Below are 22,253 nucleotides of genomic sequence, written 5' to 3'. Positions count from 1 at the left end.
CGTTGAATTGGGCTACAAAGCCCCCTACAGACCCACGGATGATGACCACAGGGGCACAGGGAGCGTGGCCCAGCTGCCTGAAACCGTCCCTGGGACTCACATCGGAGCTGCCAGGGACTCACCGCTCCCTCTCATCGTGGGTGTCCAACCCGTGGCCCGCGGGCCGCACGCAGCCCAGGCTGGCTGTGAATGCACCCAGTACGAAATCGTACATTTACTTAAAACATTATGAGATTTTTTTGTGATGATTATGTCTTGCATTATATTTAATGTGTGACCCAAGACAACTCTTCTTCTTCCAGTGTGGTACAGAGACACCAAAAGGTTGGACACTCCTGGGGCTTAAAAAGAACCCTATATAGCCCCTACGTGGGAAACGGCCCACCACAGGGAATGTTATATGCACCCCACCACGTCCAGGGCAGCAGAGACGCAGAACGGCCAAGCCAGTCTCCAAACATTTATTCAACTGACATCAGAAATCTCCGAGCTCCTTCACGCCTCAACACAACTCGGGCTGAGCCTGCATGTGGCCGCCAGGACGCTGAGGAACGGGGTTCGGGAAAGGGGCTGACCCAGGAAGGCTGGCGTGGCAGAGCCTGGCCACTCACAGGTGGATCTGCACTGGGGTGCAGGGAGCTTCCCCCCGCCCCAGACACCCGAGTCCTGCAGAAACCACAGCACAGCAGGGACAGGGTGACACCTCCTTCACTCCCTCTGGACAGTCAGCAAGCTGACCGGCTGGACGAAGTGTCAGGTCTAAGGTGTCCTCGGTGGATGACGTCTCTTCCTCGGCAGACGTGTTCCGAGAAGTCCTCACAGCGCCTGCTCCGCCTGGCAGGTCAGCTGGCCCCAGAGCTAGGTGGATTCACCCCTCCCTCCTGGCAGGGTGGGGGCGGGGCGGAGGCAGGGGCTGGGGACCAGGCAGGGACACTTTCAGGACCCCAGTCTTTCCCCTGCTCTCTGTTGTGTGGCTCTCCGCAGGGTCAGTGGGTTCCAACAGGAAAGTGAGGGGGGGGGGGCGCTGAGGAGCGGGAGGAGAGGCCCCAGAGGAGCCTGGGAAACAGAGGGGAGCGTGTGGCAGTGATGGGTGATCACGGGGTCGCCAGGAGGCCCAGGGGCAGCCCCAGACACAGGGGCAGGATGAGGAGTCCTGCTGAGCGAAGAGCAAAAGCCTGACTCATCTGATGAATGACCCAGTCCTTGTAGAAACTAACGTCTGTGTAAATTCCAGGGTATCTCTTGCGACCACAGCCGAAGCCCCAGCTCACGATCCCCACCTGGACCCACGAGTCATTGAATTCACAGACCAGGGGGCCCCCGGAGTCTCCCTGGAGAAAGAGAGAGACACAGAGCAATGGAAGAGGGCCGACAACCAGAACAGGCTGAGTGCCCTGCAAGGCCCTGGGCGGCCGGGCATGTGCGGGGCTTCCCCAGGCACCCGCCTGGCCCAGGGTTCTGAGAAACATTTAAAAGTTGAAAAAAAATGTTTTAATTGAAATTTTTTAACAAACACAATTTGTATGTATACTCAAAAAGCTGCACAGCCCTGGCTGGTGTGGCTCAGTGGATTGAGTGCCAGCCTGTGAATCAAAGGGCCGCCGGTTTGATTCCCAGTCAGGGCAATATGCCCGGGCTGTGGGCCGGGTCCCCAGTAGGGGGCACACGAGAGGCAACCACACATTGATGTTTCTCTCCCTCTCTTTCTCACTCCCTTCCCTTCTCTAAAAAATAAATAAATAAAACCTCTTTTAAAAACTGCACAGAAAATACTGACTATAAGCAGAGAAAATGTACACATTCTGTGACAACAATAATGAATAATGTTATCTCGGTACATTGCTAACCACAAAGGCGGGGTTCAAAGCACGTGATCCATCACTGGCATTTCCCGCCTGAACCTCCCCTGCGCCCTGTCCCCTCCAGGCAACATCGGCTCCTCCCTCCTGAAAACGGGCCCCGCTGAGTCCCCTTAATTTGAATGAAGGGTGAAGGGAGGGGCTGGCAGGTGATGCAGGCGCTTCTGCCTGTGGACGGAGAAGCTTTGGGGGGACAACCAAAATTCTGAGGCAGCAAAGGGCCAGGAACTGACCTGGCAGGAGTCCTTTCCTAGGTCACTGTACGCACAGATGACCCCTTTCTTCAGTATGTCCGTCGACGTCTGTAACAGTTTCTTTAACATTTCATTACATTCCTTATAGCGAATGATGCTTTGCTCGGCCTCCTGCAGCAGTTCCGGAGCGTCCTCTTTGGAATCTGTGCAGATAGTGTAGGAGTAGGTGGGTGTGCTCAGCCGGCCGGGACAGGAAGCCCTGGCCCCCACCCTCAGGCGGTGTGTTCACATGCAGGCACCCTATGAAGGCAGTGGACATGGTCCCCACTTGACATTGGAGGACATGAGACCCAGAGTTGACCTGGGGAGAGGAGGAGGTAAGAATCCAAACCAAGACGAGAGAAGGAAGAACCAATCAGGACAGGAGGAGGCGGGGCCTTACGAGCCTGGGAAATCAGAACTAAGGATCTGTCACTCTGAGTACCGTTAGTAATAGTGACAGGTGTCCTATACGTCAGTGAGTTATCTTTACTTTGGGGCACGATCGCAGACTCTCAGACAGGAAGTGCCCTAAGGGCACCAAGTCCAGCCTCTCCCCAGGGATAGGAGGCCCTGCAGTTTCATCGTGAGGCATTTGCTGCTCGCTCTCCCTCTCTCTTTCTCTTTTTTTTCCCTCTTTTTTAAAAGATTTTATTTATTTTTTTTTTAGAGAGGGAAGCGGGGGGAGAGAGAGAGAGAGAGAGAGAGAAACATCAATGTGCAGTTGCTGGGGGCCGTGGCCTGCAACCCAGGCATGTGCCCTGACTGGGAATCAAACCTGCGACACTTTGGTTCACAGCCCGCGCTCAACCCACTGAGCTACACTAGCCAGGGCTTCTCTCTCTCTTTTTTTTTTGTCGGCCTCCAAACTTCTTATTTTTACTTTATTTTATTTTTTTAAATGATGTTATTATTATTCAATTACAGTTGTCAGCATGGATGGAACTGGAGAGCATTATGCTAAGTGAAAGGGCCTCTTCTCACTCACAGAAAACTCCCTAAACACCAAGCCAAGGACTTCCAGTCTGAAGCAGCTCAGAGGAGCGGACAAATCAACACCACTGAGCTAAACCCCCCCTTGCTCGTCACCCGAGCCCTGAGGTCCTGACACACTGATAGAGATTTGCAACACAGTCAAACCACTCCCTGGCAGCATCGTCTCCACCCCCCCCCCCCACCTTGGCCACTGGCTAGAAAATGGCCTCCCTGTGTCTCCCTTTAGCGCGTAGGCTGAGCCCAGGGCACCAGGCAGCCCCTTCCCAGCCGGGACCTGCGTCCCAGTCTCACCTTGTTCGCGCAGCTTTCCCCATCCAGTCACCCAGCACTCCGTGCCAGTCTGCACCAGGAAAGCCATTTCGGGGAAGCACACGGGCTGGATGTACGAGGAGTAATTCACAGGGAACTCGAGCAGGGCCAGAGCAATGTCATTTTGGACTACTCCAAGAGAATTATAATCTTGGTGGATAACGATGTCTTGAACGGGGACCTTGACCGCCATCGTGGAGGTTTCCCTCAGGTGTGTGTCTCCTATCTTCACCGTGTACTCCACATGGCTGCAGAGAGAGCCTGGAGGGTCTGCATCCCCCTTCCGCGTGTTCTAGGTCCTTCCCAGCCTGGTCCTGCCTCCACCAGTGCCGGCCATCAGCCGCTTCCCTCCCTCCGAACCACACCCCTTCCCCGCACCCCCGGCCGCTCCACCCACTGGCTCTCCAAGTTTGGTTCTCAGATGAGCATCAGTATCCCATGGGAACTTGTCAGAAATGCCAATTCTCAGGACCCCCTCCTGAGCTACTGAGTCAGAAACCCTAGGGGTTGGGGACAGGCACTCCGTATTTTAACGAGCTCTGCAGGTGTTTCTCGGCTTGTTACAGTCTGAGACCACCGATCCAGCCAAACTGGTCTCTTACAGCCCACTCCCCTTGCGAGTCTCTGTGCTCCCACTGTCCCCTACCGGCTTTGTCCCCACACTGTCTCTCCCCCTGCTTGCCACTTGGTGAAGGCTAGCCCACACTGGCTTCAAAGAAGTGGCTTTGAACCTGATTTCGGATCTTTCCAGCCTACCAAGGGCCGGAACATTACCTACCACCTGAAGAGGAGGGGCTGTGATCCCTTTTCAGATGAGAAAGAGAAAGCTCAGGCCCACCCAGCCGGACCCGGAGCCCAAGCCCGGGTCCTGGAACACTCACCCAAACACGCAGTGGGCCGCGGTCAGCACCCACCGACTGCCAATGAGGGAGCCCCCGCACACGTGCTCGTCGTTGATGCGCAGGCTCACCTGCCAGGGCCACTTCTTCTCGGAAGCCGGCCTTCCGCCGATTATCCGCATGGTGCGCTGGCCGCACACTGCCACAGGCCAAGGGAGGGAGGGGAGGGAGAAAGTAAAGCCACTGACGCGACCACCACTGGGGCCAGGTAACCCTCCGAAATCTCAGAGCAAGGCCACGGCCCCTCCCACCCCAAGGCCGGTCTGTTTACCCACCCCCCCCCCAGACCCTCCAGGAATGGTGCGGGCCGCTCAGGACTCGAGGGCAGGGTTGGGTCCATGCCGAACCTCGAGCGGAAAATCGTGGGCCCTGAGACCCTCCTCCCCGAAGGCAGGGCCCATGGCCCTCGGACCTGGCCAGCTCCCTGTGGCCGGGCGGGGCCCAGGCACCCTACCTGTAGAAATGGCCAGTTTTCTGGCCGCTTCTGCGGCTGGGGGTGATGTCTGCGGAGCTGCCACAGCCGCGTGGGAACCAGAGCCCCCCGGAGTAAACGCCACCCAATCGGGGGACTCTGAAGCCACAGGGAATTCCGGGGCCTCCGAAGGCCCCTGAAACCCTACGGGTGGCAGCTTCCACAGGCTCGTCCCGGGGTCCTGGCGGCCGCCCTCCGAGGGGGTGGGAGAGCGTGAGGGCGGCGCAGTCCCGCCCTGCGCCCCCTCCCCAACCGCAAGGGCCTCCCAGAGCAGGGGCTGAAGGAGCAGGAGCCAGACCCAGAGGCCCAGGGATGCCATGGCACCGCCGGTGACCTCGGCCCTCTCTGGTGGCGCCCCCTCGCGGCTGCTGCAGCCCCTGCCTTGGGTGTTGGCGGGAAGCCGGGGTCTGTGCGCAATCAGGACCGCTGTCCCCCCACCCCCAGCGCCGTGAGGTCATCCGGGGGTCGGGGCCTGGGCCGGCTGCGGAGTCGTGGGAAACTCAGGTGAGTCTTCTTTCTCTCCAGCTTGGCACGGACTCAGTAACGGGGTGCTTCCCCGGCACTCGGCGTCTCCTGGCCCAGCTCCCTGGCCGCAGAGAGCGGCAGCCACCCCAGTGCCTGATGTTCACACGGATCCATCCGCAAGGCCCTGCTGCGCTTGGATTAGGCCCTTCTCAGCAGGTCCCTCTCCTGCTTGTTACAATGAAAAATTTAAACTCAACAGAAACGTTGCCCTTGACTAACCACTGCGTTAGAAATAATAGTGCTCCCTTTAAAAAAAAAAATCAACACCCACATGAAAAGAGCCATCAGCAAAATGCACATCAAAACCCCAATGAGATATTATTGCACACCTAACAGACTGGCTAAAATTAAAAATAGTGACTATGCCGCACACTGACAAGGATACCGAGATATTGGATAATTCATACATTGTGGTAGGAATGTAAAATATTACAGCTTCTCTGAAAAACAGATTGGCGGTTTCTTAAAAAATAAAATATGCAATTACCATACGACCCAGTAATTGCACTCCTGGGCATTTATCCCAGAGAAATAAAGATTTATGTTCACACACAAAAATAACTGTTCAAATGTTTATAGTAGCTAAATTCATAATACAGTAGTTCCCCCTTATCCACGGTTTCACTTTCTGTGGTTTCAGTTACCCCTGGTCAACTGCAGTCCAAAAATATTAAATGGAAAATTCCAGAAATAAACAATTCGTACGTTTTAAAGGTCCCTCCGTTCCGAGCAGGGTGATGAAATCTCACGCTGCCCCGCTCTGTGCTGCCAGGAATGTGGGTCATCCCTTTGTGCGGCACCTCCACGCTGTGTCCTCTGCCCTCCCGCTAGTCACTCAGTGGCCATCTGCGTCATCGGGTTGGCGGTCTCGGTATCACAGTGCTTGTGTTCAAGGCACCCTTATTTTACCCAATAATGGCCTCAAAGCGCACGAGCAGTGATAGAGACTGGTAATTTAGACGTGCCAATGAGAAACTGTAGAGTACTTCCCTTCAGTGAAAAAGGTGAGCACACTATTAAGATATTTGGAGACCACATTCACGTAACTTTTATTCCATTATCTTGTTATAGTTGTTCTTTTTTATTACTAGTTATTGTTGTTTCTTGCTGGGCTTCATTTATAAATTGCACTTATTATAGGTATGTATGTATAGGAGAAAACACAGCACAATTTACCCTTGAACAACATGGGGGTTAGGGGTGCCAACACCCTTTGTGGTTGGAAAATCCACATATAGCCCTGGCTGGTGTGGCTCAATGGATTAAGCACTGGGCTACAAACAGAAGGGTCACTGGTTCAATTCCCAGTCGGGGCATGTGCCTGGGTTGCAGGCGAGGTCTCCACTTGAGGGGGGGCGGGGTGAGAAGCAACCAATTGATGTATCTCTCACAGATTGATGTTTCTCTCCCTCTCTTTCTCCTTCCCTTCCCCTCTCTCTAAAAACAGCCCTTAAAATAATACATAAATAGTCCTTGCTGGTGTGGCTCAGTGTGTAGCTCAGTGGAATGAGCATCGGACTGTGAACCAAAGAGTCACAGGTTCAATTCCCAGTCAGGGCACATGCCTGGGTTGCAGGCCAGGTCCCCAGGAGGAGGTGCATGAGAGGCAACCACACATTGATGTTTCTCTCCCTTTCTTTCTCCCTCCCTTCCCCTCTCTCTAAACATAAATAAAAAATCTTTTAAAAAATAAATAAAAGTACATAAATAAAATCTTTCAAAATAAATAACAAAACTGAGAGTTTTAAAAAAGAAAAATCCACATATAACTTTTGGATCCCCTAAAACTTAGCTACTAATAGCCTAGTGCTGACAGGTAGCCTTACCAATAACATAAGCAGTTGATTAACACATATTTTGTGTATTGTATGTATTATAGAATGTATTCTTACAATAAACTAGAGGGAAGAAAACGTTTTTAAAAAAATTCTAAGAGAAAATACATGTACTCTACTGCACATATTTATTGGAAAAAATCTGTCTATCCACAGACCTGTGCCATGCAAAGCCATGCTGTTCAAGGGTCAACTGCATGTATGGGATTCAGTGCTGTGCATGGTTTGGGCATCCCCTGGGGGTCCTGAAATATATTCCCTGCAGATAAGGGGGGACTACTGTAGCCAGCATCTGGAAACAACCCTGTAGTAGACAGGATAACGGCCCCCCAAAGGCATCCACATTCTAATCCCTGGATCCCGTGAATATATTGCTCCACATGGCAAAAGGAATGTGATGAAATAAAACGTCTCGAGGGGTGAGGTTGACCTGGATGACGTGCACAAAAGTGGCCCCAGCGCTTTGCAGCTCCTCCCATCAAGCGATGGAGTCAGGTGGTGGGACGAGCAGCCTTGTCACTCAGGGTATGTGACCTAGCAAACCCTACAGTGCTCGAGTTTGCTGTGGGGAATGAAAATGCTGTCAGGTGTCTCTGCTATGTCCTGTCCAGAGAGTCACATTACAGTCGCCCATAGTTCTGGAGCAAGACCATGCTGTCTGCAGTGAAGAAACTGTGCCTTCTTCGGAAAGCAAGTCCTGACACACTACTGCACTACATGCCAGACCGTGGCAACTCGGGTGGCTAAGAGATCAGCGCCTCCGATCATAAGGTGGATATTGAACCATGCGTCTATTCTGTGACCCACCAGTTCCTCTCCGAGGTTTATTCCTAAAAGATGTGGGAGCAGATAGACACCCAAAGTCTTGTCCTGAAATGTTTGTTAGCCCCAAACTGGAAACAACCCAATGTCCAACAGTAGCAAAAACAAACTGTGGAAAAGTTCGTGCAACGATTATTATTCAACAATTAAAAGGAATGAACTAATGGTACGCATAACCACATGGGTGAATCTCAAAAACAGCCCTGGCTACTGTGGCTCAGTGGATTGAGTGCTGGCGGGCAAACCAGAAGGTCGCCAGTTCGATTTCCAGTCAGGGAACATGCTTGGGTTGCTGGCCAGGTCCCCCTGTATTGGGGGCATGCCAGTTGGGGACTTGCGAGAGGAAACTGGTCGACGTATCTCTTGCATACTGATGTTTCTCTCCCTTCTCCTCTCTCTAAAAAGACATAAATAAAATCTTAAAAAAAAAAAAAACAGTATGTGGAAGGTAAGCCAGACACAAAAGAGCAATTACTGTATAATTGCATTACTATGTGATTCAATTACATGCAAGCTGATAGTGATCAGACCAGTGTGTGTCTCTGGGAGGGGATGGTTAAATAGGGACACAAGGGAATGTCCTGGGTTGATGGAAATAGTATCTATTATAATTTGCGTGACATTAACATGGAGGACACATTTGTTAAAACTCGTAAAATTATGCATTACAATGCGCACGTTTTACTAAATATAAATTACACCTTGATAAAGAAAATAATATAAAAATTCACTAAGAGATAATAGTCATTCGTTGACATAAGCTTTTAACCTTCAATTTTTACAAAGTGAATACAGAAGAAAGCAATGGCATATAGTGAAGTAGAAATAAAAGGAATTTAGTCTTAATAATAAATGACTTTAAATGCTCATACTCAAAGCCACCCGGAAATAAACCCCAGAGAATACCAATTCAATCAGTCAGGATGAGGTTTTTCTAGGAATAACTGAGACTGATGATGACAGGGTCTTAATTAAAAGAGGTCGTAGCCCTGGCTGGTGTAGCTCAGTGGATTGAGCGCAGGCTGGGAACCAAAGTGTCCCAGGTTCGATTCCCAGCCAGGGTACATGCCTGGGTTGCAGGCCATAACCCCCGGCAACCGCACATTGATGTTTCTCTATCTCTCTCTATCTCCCTCCCTTCCCTCTCTAAAAATAAAATAAAATCTTTAAAAATAGAAAATAAAATAAAAGAGGTTGTTTCTCTCTTGCATCAAGAGCTATAATGGCAGCCCTACCAATTCTGGGGAGCCAACTTTCTCCTAAATTCCTGTCCCTTGCCCTAAGCGTGTCCCTCATATCCCAAGATGGCTGCTCAAGCTCCATCACCACATGCACATTCCAGCCAGGAGAGAAGAAAGTGATGAAGAAGGGCTTTTCCTCCCTCTAAGGATATTTCCCAAATCCATACCCAACATGTGTTTGTGTTTCATTAGCCGGGACTTTAGTGCCACATTTAGATACACGGGAGGCTCGGAACAGCAGCCGTGTAACCCTGGGCGACACAAGCGCAGATGGGGGAGGAAGGGTGCCAGGGGCAAGGGACCGGCTGGTCAGCAATCTCTGCCCCGCTTGCTTCTTCATCCACCTAAACATTCACATGCATCTTCCTTTCGTATGCAAAACTCACAGCATCCCCTCCTGAAAGAAGGCGACCTCGAACTTGCAGGAACAGGAAAGGAAATAGGGGTGGTGAGGTGCTCTGCACCATGACAAAGAGCTCCGCTGGGGCAAAAGGGAGGGAGGGGAATGAGCCAGCACGGAGCCAGTGACCCGACTTATCCTCTCCCTGCGCTTCAACCCTGTCTTGCGCAGCTTGCTCAAGGTGCTCTGGCGTACAGGGCTCCGTACACCTAAACGGGGAGCTGCTGGACCAGGCAGAGAACAGGGGCTGCAGGCTGGATGTGCTGCCCGACTCCTCTTGCTCCCAGGCTCTCACCTCCTCCCCCCCAGATGCATGGTAACTCGGCAACAGAGCTCCCTGCAGACACGCTGACAGCCGTGGAGCACCAGAGGAACTCACCTGTACACCCACCCGTAGACCCGCCTGTGGAGCACCCATCAGGGTGGGCCAGGGCCTCCCCTCTCACTGCAAGGCTTAAAGAGCATCAGAAACTTCTTCCCACAATGAATGTGAGCTAAGTTCACCTCAGGGCCCCTGCGCCCCAAACCAGCAGAGATGCAGAACACACGAGCCAGCCTCCAAACATTTATTCAACTGACATCAGAAATCTCCGAGCTCCTTCACGCCTCAACACAACTCGGGCTGAGCCTGCATGTGGCCGCCAGGACGCTGAGGAACGGGGTTCGGGAAAGGGGCTGACCCAGGAAGGCTGGCGTGGCAGAGCCTGGCCACTCACAGGTGGATCTGCACTGGGGTGCAGGGAGCTTCCCCCTGCCCCAGACACCCGAGTCCTGCAGAAACCACAGCACAGCAGGGACAGGGTGACACCTCCTTCACTCCCTCTGGACAGTCAGCAAGCCGACCGGCTGGACGAAGTGTCAGGTCTAAGGTGTCCTCGGTGGATGACGTCTCCTCCTCGGCAGATGTGCTCCGAGACGTCCTCACAGCGCCTGATCCGCCTGGCAGGTCAGCTGGCCCCGGAGCTGGGTGGTTCCACCCCTCCCTCCTGGCAGGGTGGGGGCGGGGCGGAGGCAAGGGCCTGGGGACCAGGCAGGGACGCTTTCAGGACCCCAGTCTTGCCTCTGCTCTCTGTTGTGTGGCTCTCCGCAGGGTCAGTGGGTCCCAACAGGAAAGTGAGGGGAGGGCGCTGAGGAGCGGGAGGAGAGGTCCCGGAGGAGCCTGGGAACCAGGAGGGGAGCGTGTGGCAGTGATGGGTGATCACGGGGTCGCCAGGAGGCCCAGGGGCAGCCCCAGACACAGGGGCAGGATGAGGAGCACCACTGGGTACAGAACGGCAGCCTGGTTCACCACTGCGACGATCCACTTAGCATAGAACGCAATATCTGTGTAAACTCCAGGCACGTCTTTACGACCACAGCCGAAGCCCCAGCTCACGATCCCCATCTGGACCCACGTGTCGTCATATTCACAGACCAGGGGGCCCCCAGAATCTCCCTGGAGAAAGAGAAGAAGCAAACTGCAGGCCTGGGAGGGCACCGGGGTCCGAGCAAACTGGTCGCACTGCGCGGCGGGCCTTCCCCAGGCTCCCGCCAGGCCGGGTCCTGTGCACGTGAGCACTAAGAATTGAAAAGTTAACGGGAAAACTTTAATATCCTCCAAGGCTATTATGACTGGTTATTTCCCAAACCGCAGTGGTTGTAAAACGCTCTGCCACCTCTGATGAGAGCCCCCAGATCCTTTCATCCGGCCCGGACTTTCTCTAGAGGTCCTCACCCAGAGAGCCCGCTGCCTCCACAGTGTGAGCCCCACTCCCAGGCGCCCCGTACACATGCCCCCCGGCTCCGGAAGAGCTCTTGGCCTTCCCCGAAGCTACCCTGGTGGCGCCCTTACCCACCGTCTCGGCCAGACACACTCAGCCTCCCCTCCCCCCCATCCTCACACGCAGGCACCAAGAATGACTAAACACACCTCTGTCCCCACCCCCCCCACTGACCCGGGCCCTGCTCGGGACTCAGCGTCTCTCCCTAGCCTACAGTCCTGCCTGGAAGGCATCTGGAAACTCGGTATGGCGTTCCAGGCCACACCCATTCTGGTTCTAACCCCCTTCTCTGGCCACAGCTGCTACCTCACTGCTCCAGACCTGTGAAATGTTCCCTAAACGTGACATGTCCCTTTGGACCTCTGAGCCATTGTCTGTGTTCTTCCCTCTCCCTAAAATACTGTTCCCTTTACCAGAAATCCAAATATGCATCCTCTAAGACCTGGCTCAAACAGCCCTTCCCCAGGAGGGCAGCTTTGTGCACAGGGCAGACTATGGGCCCGGGGGGGCCTGTAGGCTCTCGTGGCGGGGGGGACCTTGAACTAATGTCCTCGACCCTCACCACACCTGTAGCATAGGGATGATGTCTGCGCTGCACGGCTCGATGTGGTGGCCTGAGCCACCTACTGTGGGTAACGCTCACACCAGCACGGGAAGTGCCACCTAGGAGGAGCTCAATGAAGGGAACTCGCATTTTAGCATTCCCTATCCCCATCCTCCCCACACCCCGGAGGGCCCCCAGGCAGTGGGGCAGCTCGGGGGGCCACCAGGGGGGTTCTCCCCCTGCATCTCCTTAAGTAAGGGTGCAAGGAGGAGGGAGTCAATAGCCCGGGCCCCGCCACTCGGGAGTGAGGAAGCTCCGTGGTGACTGCCTCCATGCCGAGGCGGGAAAGGGTCGGTGCGCTCACCTGGCAAGAATCCTTCCCCACGCCTTTGTAGCCGCAGATCATCCCTGGCAGCACCACGTCCCTGGTCTTCCACATGGCCTTCTTCATCATCTCGTTACACTTATCATAGTAGATGACGTACTGGTCAATCTTCTGGAGAGTAAATGAAGCCAGTTCACCACCTACAAGTTGAGACACGCAGCAGTGGGTGGACCTGCGCAGGGGACAGCAAGCCCCCAAGCGCCCAAGACTCCACCCCGAAGAAGGCAGCACAGTGGGCACTGTCCCCATCTGACACCAGAGGAAACTGAGGCCCCAAGTTGACACGGAGAGAAGAGAAGGTGAGAGCCAAAACCCAGACAGGAGAAGGACAGGTCAGGACAGAAAAAGGCACAGCCTTACTGGTTGAGAAATGACAACCAAGCGCCTGTCACTCTGAGTGTCAGCGGTCAGAGAGACAGGTGTCCTGTGCACTAGGGAAGTGACTTTGCTGGGGAGCAGGATCACAGACTCCGACGGAAAGTGGCCCAAGGGCACTAAATCCAGCCTCACCGCAGAGACAGGAGGCCCTGCAGCTTCCCCTGGCTCTGCCCAGACCGGCTGCCAGGTGCCCACCAGGACAGGCACTTCCGGGGAGGTTACAGGTCTGACCGGCAGACAGCACGCCACACCCCGAGTGGAAATCCGCCCTGCACAGAATGCCACAGCATCTGGCTCTGGCTCCAAGCAACCTAAAAGAGCCCCCAAAGCAGCCAGGCAGCACCATTTCCCCACAAATCTGCAGAAGGGAACTTCCCCCGGGGGTATTTCTTCTCCTGAAAGCCGCTCAGGTTCCCAGGACGGGTGCTTTTTCCAAGTGGCCCAATTTCTGAGCTCCAGGTGATCAGGAACCACATCCCCGGCGGCCCTCCGCCGCCCTGTCCCTCCCTGCGGCCTCCTGGCCTAGTCCAGGCTGCCTCTCCCCCGCCCCAGCTGGCACGCTGGGGCCCAGTCTCACCGATTTCTTGTTTTCTGCCCCATCCGGTCACCCAGCACCTGGTCCCAACTGCCACTTTGAAAGTCACGTCAGGGATGCAAATGGGGAAGATGGTGAAGGTGAAATTCACTGGGTAGTTAAGCTGGAGAAGGGCCAGATCATGGTGAATGGTTCCAATCGTGGTGAACCGCGGGTGGACAGTGATGCTTTTGACCGGGACCACCACGCTGGTGATTTCCTGGAAGACACTCCGATCGCCCATCTTGACGCTGTAATCGTGTCGCCTGGTGGAGAGAGGGCAGGCCCCTCGCGGAGACCCTAGGAAACACACCCTTCCCGCCCGCCTGCACCCCGGCCTCCCCTCCTGGCCTCCCCCCGAGTTTCAGAGGTTTCCCAGGGCGGGCCGCAGCCCCCCTCCCCTCGCCCCCACCGCCCTCTCCCCAGGCCCCGCCTAATGACTCTCCGAGCTGGTCGGCTCTCCCAAATCTCCACTTTGTCCGCAAATCTAGCGCTCCAAAGCACAAGGCCAGCGACGCCGAAGCCCTCCGATCCCCGCCACGTGGGCTTCTTCGGCTTCCGGTTCAGGCTTCGCTTCCACTTCCGGTTGCCCTGCACCACCGCCCCCCCATCCCCCGGCCCGAAGACCCGGGTGGCGGGTGTCTGCAGAGGGCGGGCCCGGCGCCTCCGCCCGCGCGCCTCACCTGAAGATGCAGTGGCCGGCCGTCAGCACCCACTGCTCCGTGATGAGGGTGCCCCCGCACACGTGCCTGCCGCTGATCCGCAGGCTCACCTGCCACGGCCACTCGCCTTCCTCCACCTCCTCGCCGCCCACGACCTTCGAGAGCGCTCGGCCGCACACTGCAGCGAAGACAGTGTGGGCAGAAGGACCCCAGTAAACGGGGCCTGTCTCCCCGGGGCGCCCCCTCCCACTACACCCACGAAGGCCGCGTCCTCCGAGGCTCCAGGGACGTGCTTCGGAGTCCCCAGGCCGTGTCCCTCTGACCTCCCAAGGCCCAGCTGTGTCCCGCGCGGACTCCACAGGCAGGACTGGGGTCACTTGGACCCTGAGGGCGGAGCCTGGTCCCCCACCCCCCATCCCCTCCCCCAAGGAGCCCCGCGTCCCTGCCTGAGCCTCAGCCCTCGCTCGTGACTCCCAACACAAAGAGTCACCTGAGGTGAACTCCACCACCTTCAAGCCTCCGGCGGCCGCTTGGGAGGTGGGGGCCTCCGAGGGTCCGGGAACCCCTGTGGGTGGCAGCTTCCCCGGGCTCGCCCTGGGGTCCTGGAGGCTGCCCCCCGAGGGCGAGGGTGTGGGAGAGCGTGAGGGCAGCGCAGTCCCATCCTGAGTCCCCTCCCCACCCGCGCGGGCCTTCCAGAGCCAGGGCTGAAGGAGCAGAAGCCAGACCAGGAGGCCCAAGGACGCCATGGCACCGCCGGTGGCCTCGGCCCTCCAGGAGCGCCCCCTCGTGGCCTGGCGCCAAATGGGGGGCCATGGGGTCATCCAAGGGGCAGAAACCACGAGGCCTGGCATCGCAAGATTCCTAGCGGGAGCAGGAAATGTCACACTCTGTTTCCCTGAGATCCACGCTCCAGACGGTGTCCAGCCGGAGAGCCCTGCCCGGTACCGAGGGGCTCGGGTACCTCTGGGAGAAACTGCCCTCCCAGTTTGGGGGGACACTTCCAAGGCGGGTGTCCCCTGATGCCCCTGCCCTCTCTGGTGTGGTACCCAGCCTGGCGCTGGTGAGGAGAGGCCATCTGGGAATGAGATGAGGAACACCCAGCTCTCCAATGTCCCGACTTGCTCCAACATATGATATAAGATGTCTGCTTTTCCGTGAAAAATTTGCAAGTCATGCAAAGAAACCGGAAAGCTGGACCAGTGCAGAGCAACAGAAGCAGACAACTGAAGCTGTCTTTGAGGGGCCCCATGTGCTGGACAGACTACCCAAGCACGTCAAAAAGAGCTATTTTAAATACAATATGTTCAAGGAAGTAAAAGGAATTATGCTCATAATCTATATGGTATACATATGTGTGCATCTACACACACATCTCAATTGATGAAAGAAAGCATTTGACAAGATTTAACACCCTTTCATGATAAAAAAAAATCAGTGAACTAGGAATAGAAATTTTCTCAATATCTTAAAGGCCATATATGAAAACCCACAGTGTATATCATACTCACATGAAAGACTAAAAGCTTTTCCCTAAGAGCGGGAGCAAAATAAGGATGCCTGTTTTCACCACTTCTATGTAACATCTTACTGAAAGTCCTAGCCAGAGCAATTAGGCAGGAAAAAGAAATAAAGTCACCCAAATTGGAAAGGAAGAAGTCAGATTATCTCTGTTCACAGATAGCATGATCTTATATATAGAAAACCCTAAATATTACACACACACAAAACCTATTACAGATAATAAATTCAAAAAAGTTGCAAGATACAAAGACAACATGCAAATATCTGTTGTATTTCTGTACACTAACAGTGAACAATCAAAAGGAAATTAATAAAAATCTCATTTACAATACCATCAAAAAGAATAAAATACTTAGGAATAAATTTAACCAAGTTGGTGAAAGACCCATACATTAAAAACTATAAAACATTGCTTAAGTAAATTAAAGAAGACTTAAGTAAACCGGGAAAATGCCATATATTCATGGACTAGAAGGCTTTAATCTTGTTAAAATAATATTATCCAAGCAATCTGTAGAGTCAATGCAATCCCTATCAAAATCTCACTGACTTCTTCTGCAGAAATCAAAAAGACCATTCTAAAATTCATATGGCATCTCAAGGATCTGAAATAGCCAAAATAGTCTTGAAAAAGAGAAGAAAGTTGGAGGACTCATACTTTCTGATTCCAGAACTTACTACAAAGCCACAGTAATCAAAACATTGTGGTACTGGCATAATGACAGACATATAGACCAAGGGAATAGAATAGAAAGACCAGGAAAAATCCTCACATATATGGTCAAATGATTTTAAACAAAGGTATCAAGAACATTCCATGGGGTGGAACAGTATCTGCAACAAAGTGTGCCAGGAAGGCTGGATATCCACACGCAAAAGGATAAAGTTGTACCCTTACCTTACACGATATACAGAAATTAACTCAAAATGGATCAAAGACCTCGATGTAAAACCTAAAACTATAAAACTCTTAGAAGAAAACAAAGCAGAATACAGGATTTGGCAGTGATTTCTTGGAAATCACAGTGATATCACCCCAAAAGTACAGACAAAAGAGAAAAAAAAATAGATAATCTGGACTTCACCAAAATTATTAACTCTTGTACTATAAAGGACATTAGCCATAGAGTGAAAGAAAACCCACAGAATGGGAAACAATATTTGCAAATCTTATATCGGATGAAGGATTCATACCCATAATATGTAAAGAACTCCTACAACTCAACAACAACAAAAAAATTTTAATGGACAAAGAAATTGAATAGACACCAAAGAAGATTCACTAATGGCCAATAAACACATGAAATGATGGCCAACATTTCTAATCATTAGGGAAATACAAATCAAAAATCACAATAAGATACCACTTCACACCCGTTATGTTAGCCAAAAAACAAACATAAACTCAACACTATAGAAAATAACAAATATTGGTGAAGAGGGGAAAAATTGGAACCCTGTGCATTGCTGGTGAGAATTTAAAATGGTACAACCACTGTGGAAAGCAGTGTGGCAACTCCTCAAGAAGTTAAACATAGAATTGCCATATGATCCAGAAATTCCACTCCTTAGGTATGTACCCAAAAGAATTGAAAGCAAGGATTCAAATAGATATTTGTACACGCACATCTGTATCCTCAAAACCTGCAAATATGTTACCTTACTTGGTAAAAGGGACTTTGCAGATGTAACTAACCTTAAGGACTTTGAGTGGAGACATAATCCTGAACTATCTGGGTGAGGCCAATATAATCACACGAATCCTTACAAGTGGAGAACTTTTCTTGGCTGTAGTCAGAGAGACACAACCGTGCTAACTTTGAAGGTGGGAAAAGAGGGGCCGCAAGCCAAGGAATGAAGGTAACATCCAAAAGCTAAAAAATGCAAGAAAACAGATTCCTCTCTAGGCCTCCAGAAGGAATGGGCGCTGCTGACACCGTGATTTTAGCCCTCCGTCTTCCTTCAGACTTCTGGAAGGCATACCATTAACTGAACCATGCAAAATAAAAACCGATGTACACAGTATTATCCCATTTGGATAGCGGCAGAAAGTTCCTGTTACGTTCATAGCTGTGTATCTACAAGTGGGAGCCAAATAAATGACAGCTGTCTTAAGGTGGTTGCTGCTCCAACAAAGATTCCCCTTCCCAGTAATTACCCATCACCACTGGGTACCCACAGGTCTCTGAGAGGTGAAATCACCCCATTGCCCAACCGTAGAGCTATTCACCACTATACCATCTAAGGTCGTAACTGTTGGGTCCCGAATGGCAGGTGACCTGATGCCCGCCAGTAAGTTTCAGGAAAAGTTTTTGGGAACCTCAGACAAGGCCTCCTCATTCTTCTCAAGAACCTTCCACCAGTGGCCCCGCTCCCATCCCCTAACAGTGAATGAAAACAGGTGGGCTCACTGGGCTGGTGTTGAGTGCCCTGCAAGGCTATGGGCATCAGCTTCTGAAAGCACTTGTCCTGAGGATGGCAGAGCACAGAGGAGAGACATAGAGACCATGGGTGCACGCACTGAAGCCACCCAACCTGTGCATTCTCAAGGGACAGCCACCTGTTAGTCTTCTTCACGTTCAGAGCTGCTCAACGTCAGTGTTCTCTCCTAGAGCACCATCTAATCAGCTCAGGCGTTCATTTGACTTCCCCTTTTGGGGTCTGTGTCTGCCCCTCCTGCTCCCCACATGTGCATCCAGGCCCAGTCAAAGGATCAAGCCTTCTGCCCCTGCCTCAGGGAGGTCAGCAAAATTATACAACAGAGACACCTCTCACTGAGACTCTTTTGAAAACTTAAACTCTCATCTTTATGAGGGGTAGGAAGGAAAGGGGAAAGAGAGAAGGGGGAGAGGGAGGGAGGGAGGGGAGGAAGAAACTGAGTTATATATGGGCAGGAAGATCTGCAATGCATCATTTGTGAAAGATGTAACTGCCTTCTAAAACAAATCCAAATGAACCAATTGAAAAATGAATAAAACAATAAGAGAAAAAAAACTAAGAGGGCTGGGGAAAGATCAATACATAAAATCAATAGCTTTCTACTCCTTAGCAATAACAAATTAGAACATATAATAGGGAAAAACATATCCTATGAATGTTAGCCACTCACATTTTTGCAAATACCTAGGAATTGGCACGGGACGTCGTACCATGTGCCCAGGTTCCTGTGACCCTTTCTCATCACTGTCCTCCTGACTCCCAGGGCCCCAGCCATATGAGCCTTCTAGATGTGCCTCACTGGCTGTCCCTCTGCCCTCAAATACCCACACAGCTCATTGCCTCCCCTCCTGGGTCTACACCAGTGTCAGCAGGCTTTTTCCGTAAAGGCCAGAGAGTAAATATCTCAGGTGGGCTGAGAGACAAAATCAGGACTATTATGCAGGTACTTATATATAATAAGAGAGAAAACAAATTTCCACAATTTTGTTTATTGATGAAATGAGAAATATATTTTTTAAAAAATAAGAACTGAATACTGTTTGTTGTTGTTGTTGTTGTTGCTGTTGTAGTAACACAGGTCAACTAAGGACAAGAATGGAATTCTGTCCGGGGGATAACATCAAAGTTAATGTTCCCCACCACGGAATTGATTGCAAATGTCCTTCTCTAAAAATCTTTCTCAGTGAAGAGATGGTGGGCCAGCTAAACTCCAATGTCACCTCCTCACCGAGGCTCCCCGGGACACGTTCTCGAAAACTGTCCCACCATACAGCTCCGTGCTCTCAATCCCGCCCACCCCCTGTACCGCACTCTGCAGCATTCCTCACGATCTGACAGACTGTATCTTCTCCTCCTGTGTACACCGGCGGTCTTCCCCTTCCGTATGTAAACTTCATGCAGACGGGGGTTTTGTCTGTCGTGTCGCTGCCGTATTCCCAGCATCTGGAATATGTCTGGCACATAGTAGGCTCTCAATAAATATCTGTTTAAATAATGATGGATGAATGGACTGAATGAATAGAACTGTAATGAGGAGAGAATGCGTTAATACCTGTAAGTCCTTAGAGCATTGCCTGGCACTCGCCGTGCTCAATCAGTACTCATCACTGTTATTGTTACTTTCAGAAGGGGCCCCCAGCAGCCGGAAAGTGCAGGCTCCAGAGCTAACAGACAAAATCTTCCAGCCACCGGACGTGTCCACCATCTGCCCACTTGCCTGTGGCATCTCCTACCTCCCGAACCCCGGGCCCAGGGCCTGATCACTGCCTGGCCCTTCCACTCCCCCGAAAGCCCCCTTCTCCCGTCTTCTGGAAATCACTGTTCCTGGGGTCCGTCTGCTCCCCGGCACTGGCCCCCTCTCTAATCCCACCGCAGCATCATCCCGCGGGCAAGGAAACGAGAGGTGGGAGGCCAAGTTTTCCAGAATCATACGAGGCAGGGGCAGGGCTGGGGAGAAGGGGCCCGGGGCCCACAACACAGCAGACGGATGGATGGACAGCTTTCTGGATGAGCCAGCAGCTGAGCTGGGGCTGCAGACCAGAACCCCTCCTCCCTGCGGACTTCTCCACGAGGCGGGCGGGAGAGGCGTCAGGGGCTCACGCAGGAGCCGGCTCCGCCCCCTGGCCCAGGGCCAGCCGTCATCCCCGTGAGGTCAGCCACGGGCCCCCGATTTCGGGGAAATACCAGCTCCTGATTAAAAACAGGCGGTGGTCAGGCCCCTGCTGCTTTCCCAGTAGAAACTGGGGTGTTTGTTCCGAGAGGAACAAGAGTGGGCAGGGCCTGGCCAGGGCCACGAAGGCGGGAGACTTGAGCGGCAGTACCTGGTTGGGGATCAGGGCGTCCGGGGGAACGGGGGATGGCGGGAAAGACCGGGCGGGGTTACCCAGACGTTCTGGCAAGGGCAACCTGCGTGGGGGATGGCCACACAGCACGCGGAACTGAGCCGACCAGGGAGGGGTCGCGGACTGTGGCCTGGAAGCCACGCGGGGACAGGCAGGGCCGCCTTCACGGAGACTTACACCCAGCACCGCTAAGGCGGTGGGCGGGGCCTGAGGGAAACCCGGCGGAGACTAGGTCCCTCGTTCCTGGGGGGCAGCCCGCGCCCCCCAGCCCCCAGCCCCGTCCCTCCGGAGCTGCTCGCCCCACCTCCCAGAGTCCCCGCGCAGCGCCCCGCAGGGGGCGACCGAGGGCCGTCCGCCGGCGCGGACCCGGGCTGCAGGGCCGCCCGGCATCTGGAGCGAGTTAGGCCGGGGCGGCCTGGCGGGCGGCGGCGTGAGCTCATCCCGGCCCGCCCCGCTGCGGTTTCCCGGCGCGGCGAGGGGAACGGAGCACAGAAGCGCCGCCGCGGGCCGGCCGGGGGCGCGCGGGCGGGAGCAGCGACTCCTCCCGGGATGTGGGTGTGAGCGGGGAGGCAGCAGCGTGTGTGTCACTGGCGCGTCGCCCAGGGCCGGCTGAGCCCTGGGAGCCGGCCGCCAACATGTGTCGCTGTGTGTCACCGTGTGCCGTGGCTTGCGAGGGTGTGTATGTCCCCATGGGGGAAACACTGCATGTAATAAGTTGCACACAGCCCAGCACATACTTCTCATTTTGCAGAAAAGAAAGCCGAGTGCAGAGGAGGACGGCCAGGGCGGTGGCACGAGGCTGGGGCTCCTGGCTGCCTAACCCCGAGCCTGTGTCCCCATGTGTGTGCAGCCGCTCCCAGCCAGCCCACAGGTTCCACGGTGCTGGGGTCGGCGTTGGGGGCCCACCTCCCCTCCCCCTATACACAAACCCAGCTCCCTGGTCACTGACCCCCACACCCACACCCACACCCTCCTTCCTCAGGACCTCCGGCACTTCTCCTTTAGAAGGGAAGAAAGGACCCCTTCACGCCAGGGTCATGGCTAACAGTGACACACACAGACCACATAGGAGGACACAGACACACACCTGGATACAGATTCACACATGGAGATACACATATAAGGGGACGCTCTCCTATCAGCGGGACTCCGAGCCTGGAGGGCCAACAGGCAGGTCGCCAGGTGGTGGTGAGGCTTGGGGAGGCCTCTTGGTGAGATGCCAGCACCCTTGCCAGGGGCAGGGAGCAGGAGGGGCTGGAGATCACTGACCCCGTTATCTGCAAGGTTCTGGCTCCCTGAAATAGACCCTGAGGGTGCTGCCCAGGGCATGAAGGGCCCCAGAGACCCCAGGACAACCAGGGCCAGGAGCCCAGGGTCAGGACATGGCCCTGTGGGCATATCCAGGCTCGAAGTAGGGAGCTGGGGCTGGAGCAGGTGCCTCTGAGCACCCATCAGGCCCATCCTCGCTTAGGGCCTTCACCTCAGGGACCCCCTGTCCCAGCTTCGGCAGCCGCAGCTCCAGCTGTGCTACAGACCTCGGGAGGGTGACGCCGGCCCCTCAGAACCCGCCTGTCTTCCTGGCTGGGCTCACAATGGCACGCCCCCACGCTCCTCCCTTCACCCTGCAGCTGGGTGGTGGCTCCGACACAAGCAGCATGCCTGCAGGGTGTGGCACACGGGTCATCACCCATCCTCACCAGCTCTTAACTGCCAGGGCCCAAAGCACACGCTGGCAGAGCTTGCAAGGAATCTAGGCCTCCGTGTCCCCACGGTGTCCCCACCTGTGAGACGCAGAGGACAGCATTCCCTGGCTAGACCTCTCCGGGGAGTGTTAATCCAAAAGGGTGTGCATCTGCCATAACCACCAGGATCCTCAGCTCCCTGGATACTGGGGCAAGCTGGGTGAGGAATTTTTCAACTGGAATAACTCTGGTTTACATAACCAGAGCCTCCAAATTACTTAGCAAAACAAGTTTGCTTTTTAATTAACATGTGCTTGAAAAACAATGGTTTTAATTAAAGTGGGTGGGGGAGAGAAGGGATGGTGGGGGAGAACA

At 53.8% G+C, this 22,253-nt stretch overlaps 2 protein-coding genes across 2 annotated transcripts; both read right to left on the bottom strand.

Moving 5' to 3' along the window:
* Window positions 1-1,094: 1,094 nt before the first annotated feature.
* Window positions 1,095-5,087, bottom strand: LOC114501856 (serine protease 44). The gene is made up of 5 exons (XM_036031506.1): window positions 4,751-5,087; window positions 4,279-4,435; window positions 3,380-3,645; window positions 2,093-2,256; window positions 1,095-1,331 (listed from the first exon to the last, which is right to left on the bottom strand). Exons 1-5 carry the CDS (start codon window positions 5,085-5,087, stop codon window positions 1,095-1,097), a joined length of 1,161 nt encoding a protein of 386 aa, XP_035887399.1.
* Window positions 5,088-10,144: 5,057 nt separating this feature from the next.
* On the bottom strand, window positions 10,145-18,695 carry LOC114502103 (serine protease 42). The gene is made up of 5 exons (XM_036030425.1): window positions 18,525-18,695; window positions 13,916-14,072; window positions 13,236-13,498; window positions 12,260-12,420; window positions 10,145-11,026 (listed from the first exon to the last, which is right to left on the bottom strand). Exons 1-5 carry the CDS (start codon window positions 18,565-18,567, stop codon window positions 10,790-10,792), a joined length of 861 nt encoding a protein of 286 aa, XP_035886318.1. The 5' UTR covers window positions 18,568-18,695; the 3' UTR covers window positions 10,145-10,789.
* Window positions 18,696-22,253: the final 3,558 nt, after the last annotated feature.

This window comes from Phyllostomus discolor, chromosome 7 (genome assembly GCF_004126475.2).
Source record: "Phyllostomus discolor isolate MPI-MPIP mPhyDis1 chromosome 7, mPhyDis1.pri.v3, whole genome shotgun sequence".
Lineage (NCBI taxonomy): Eukaryota > Metazoa > Chordata > Mammalia > Chiroptera > Phyllostomidae > Phyllostomus > Phyllostomus discolor.
The sequence above is the reverse complement of the archived record's forward strand: the minus strand, read 5'-3'. Positions and strand labels throughout refer to the sequence as shown.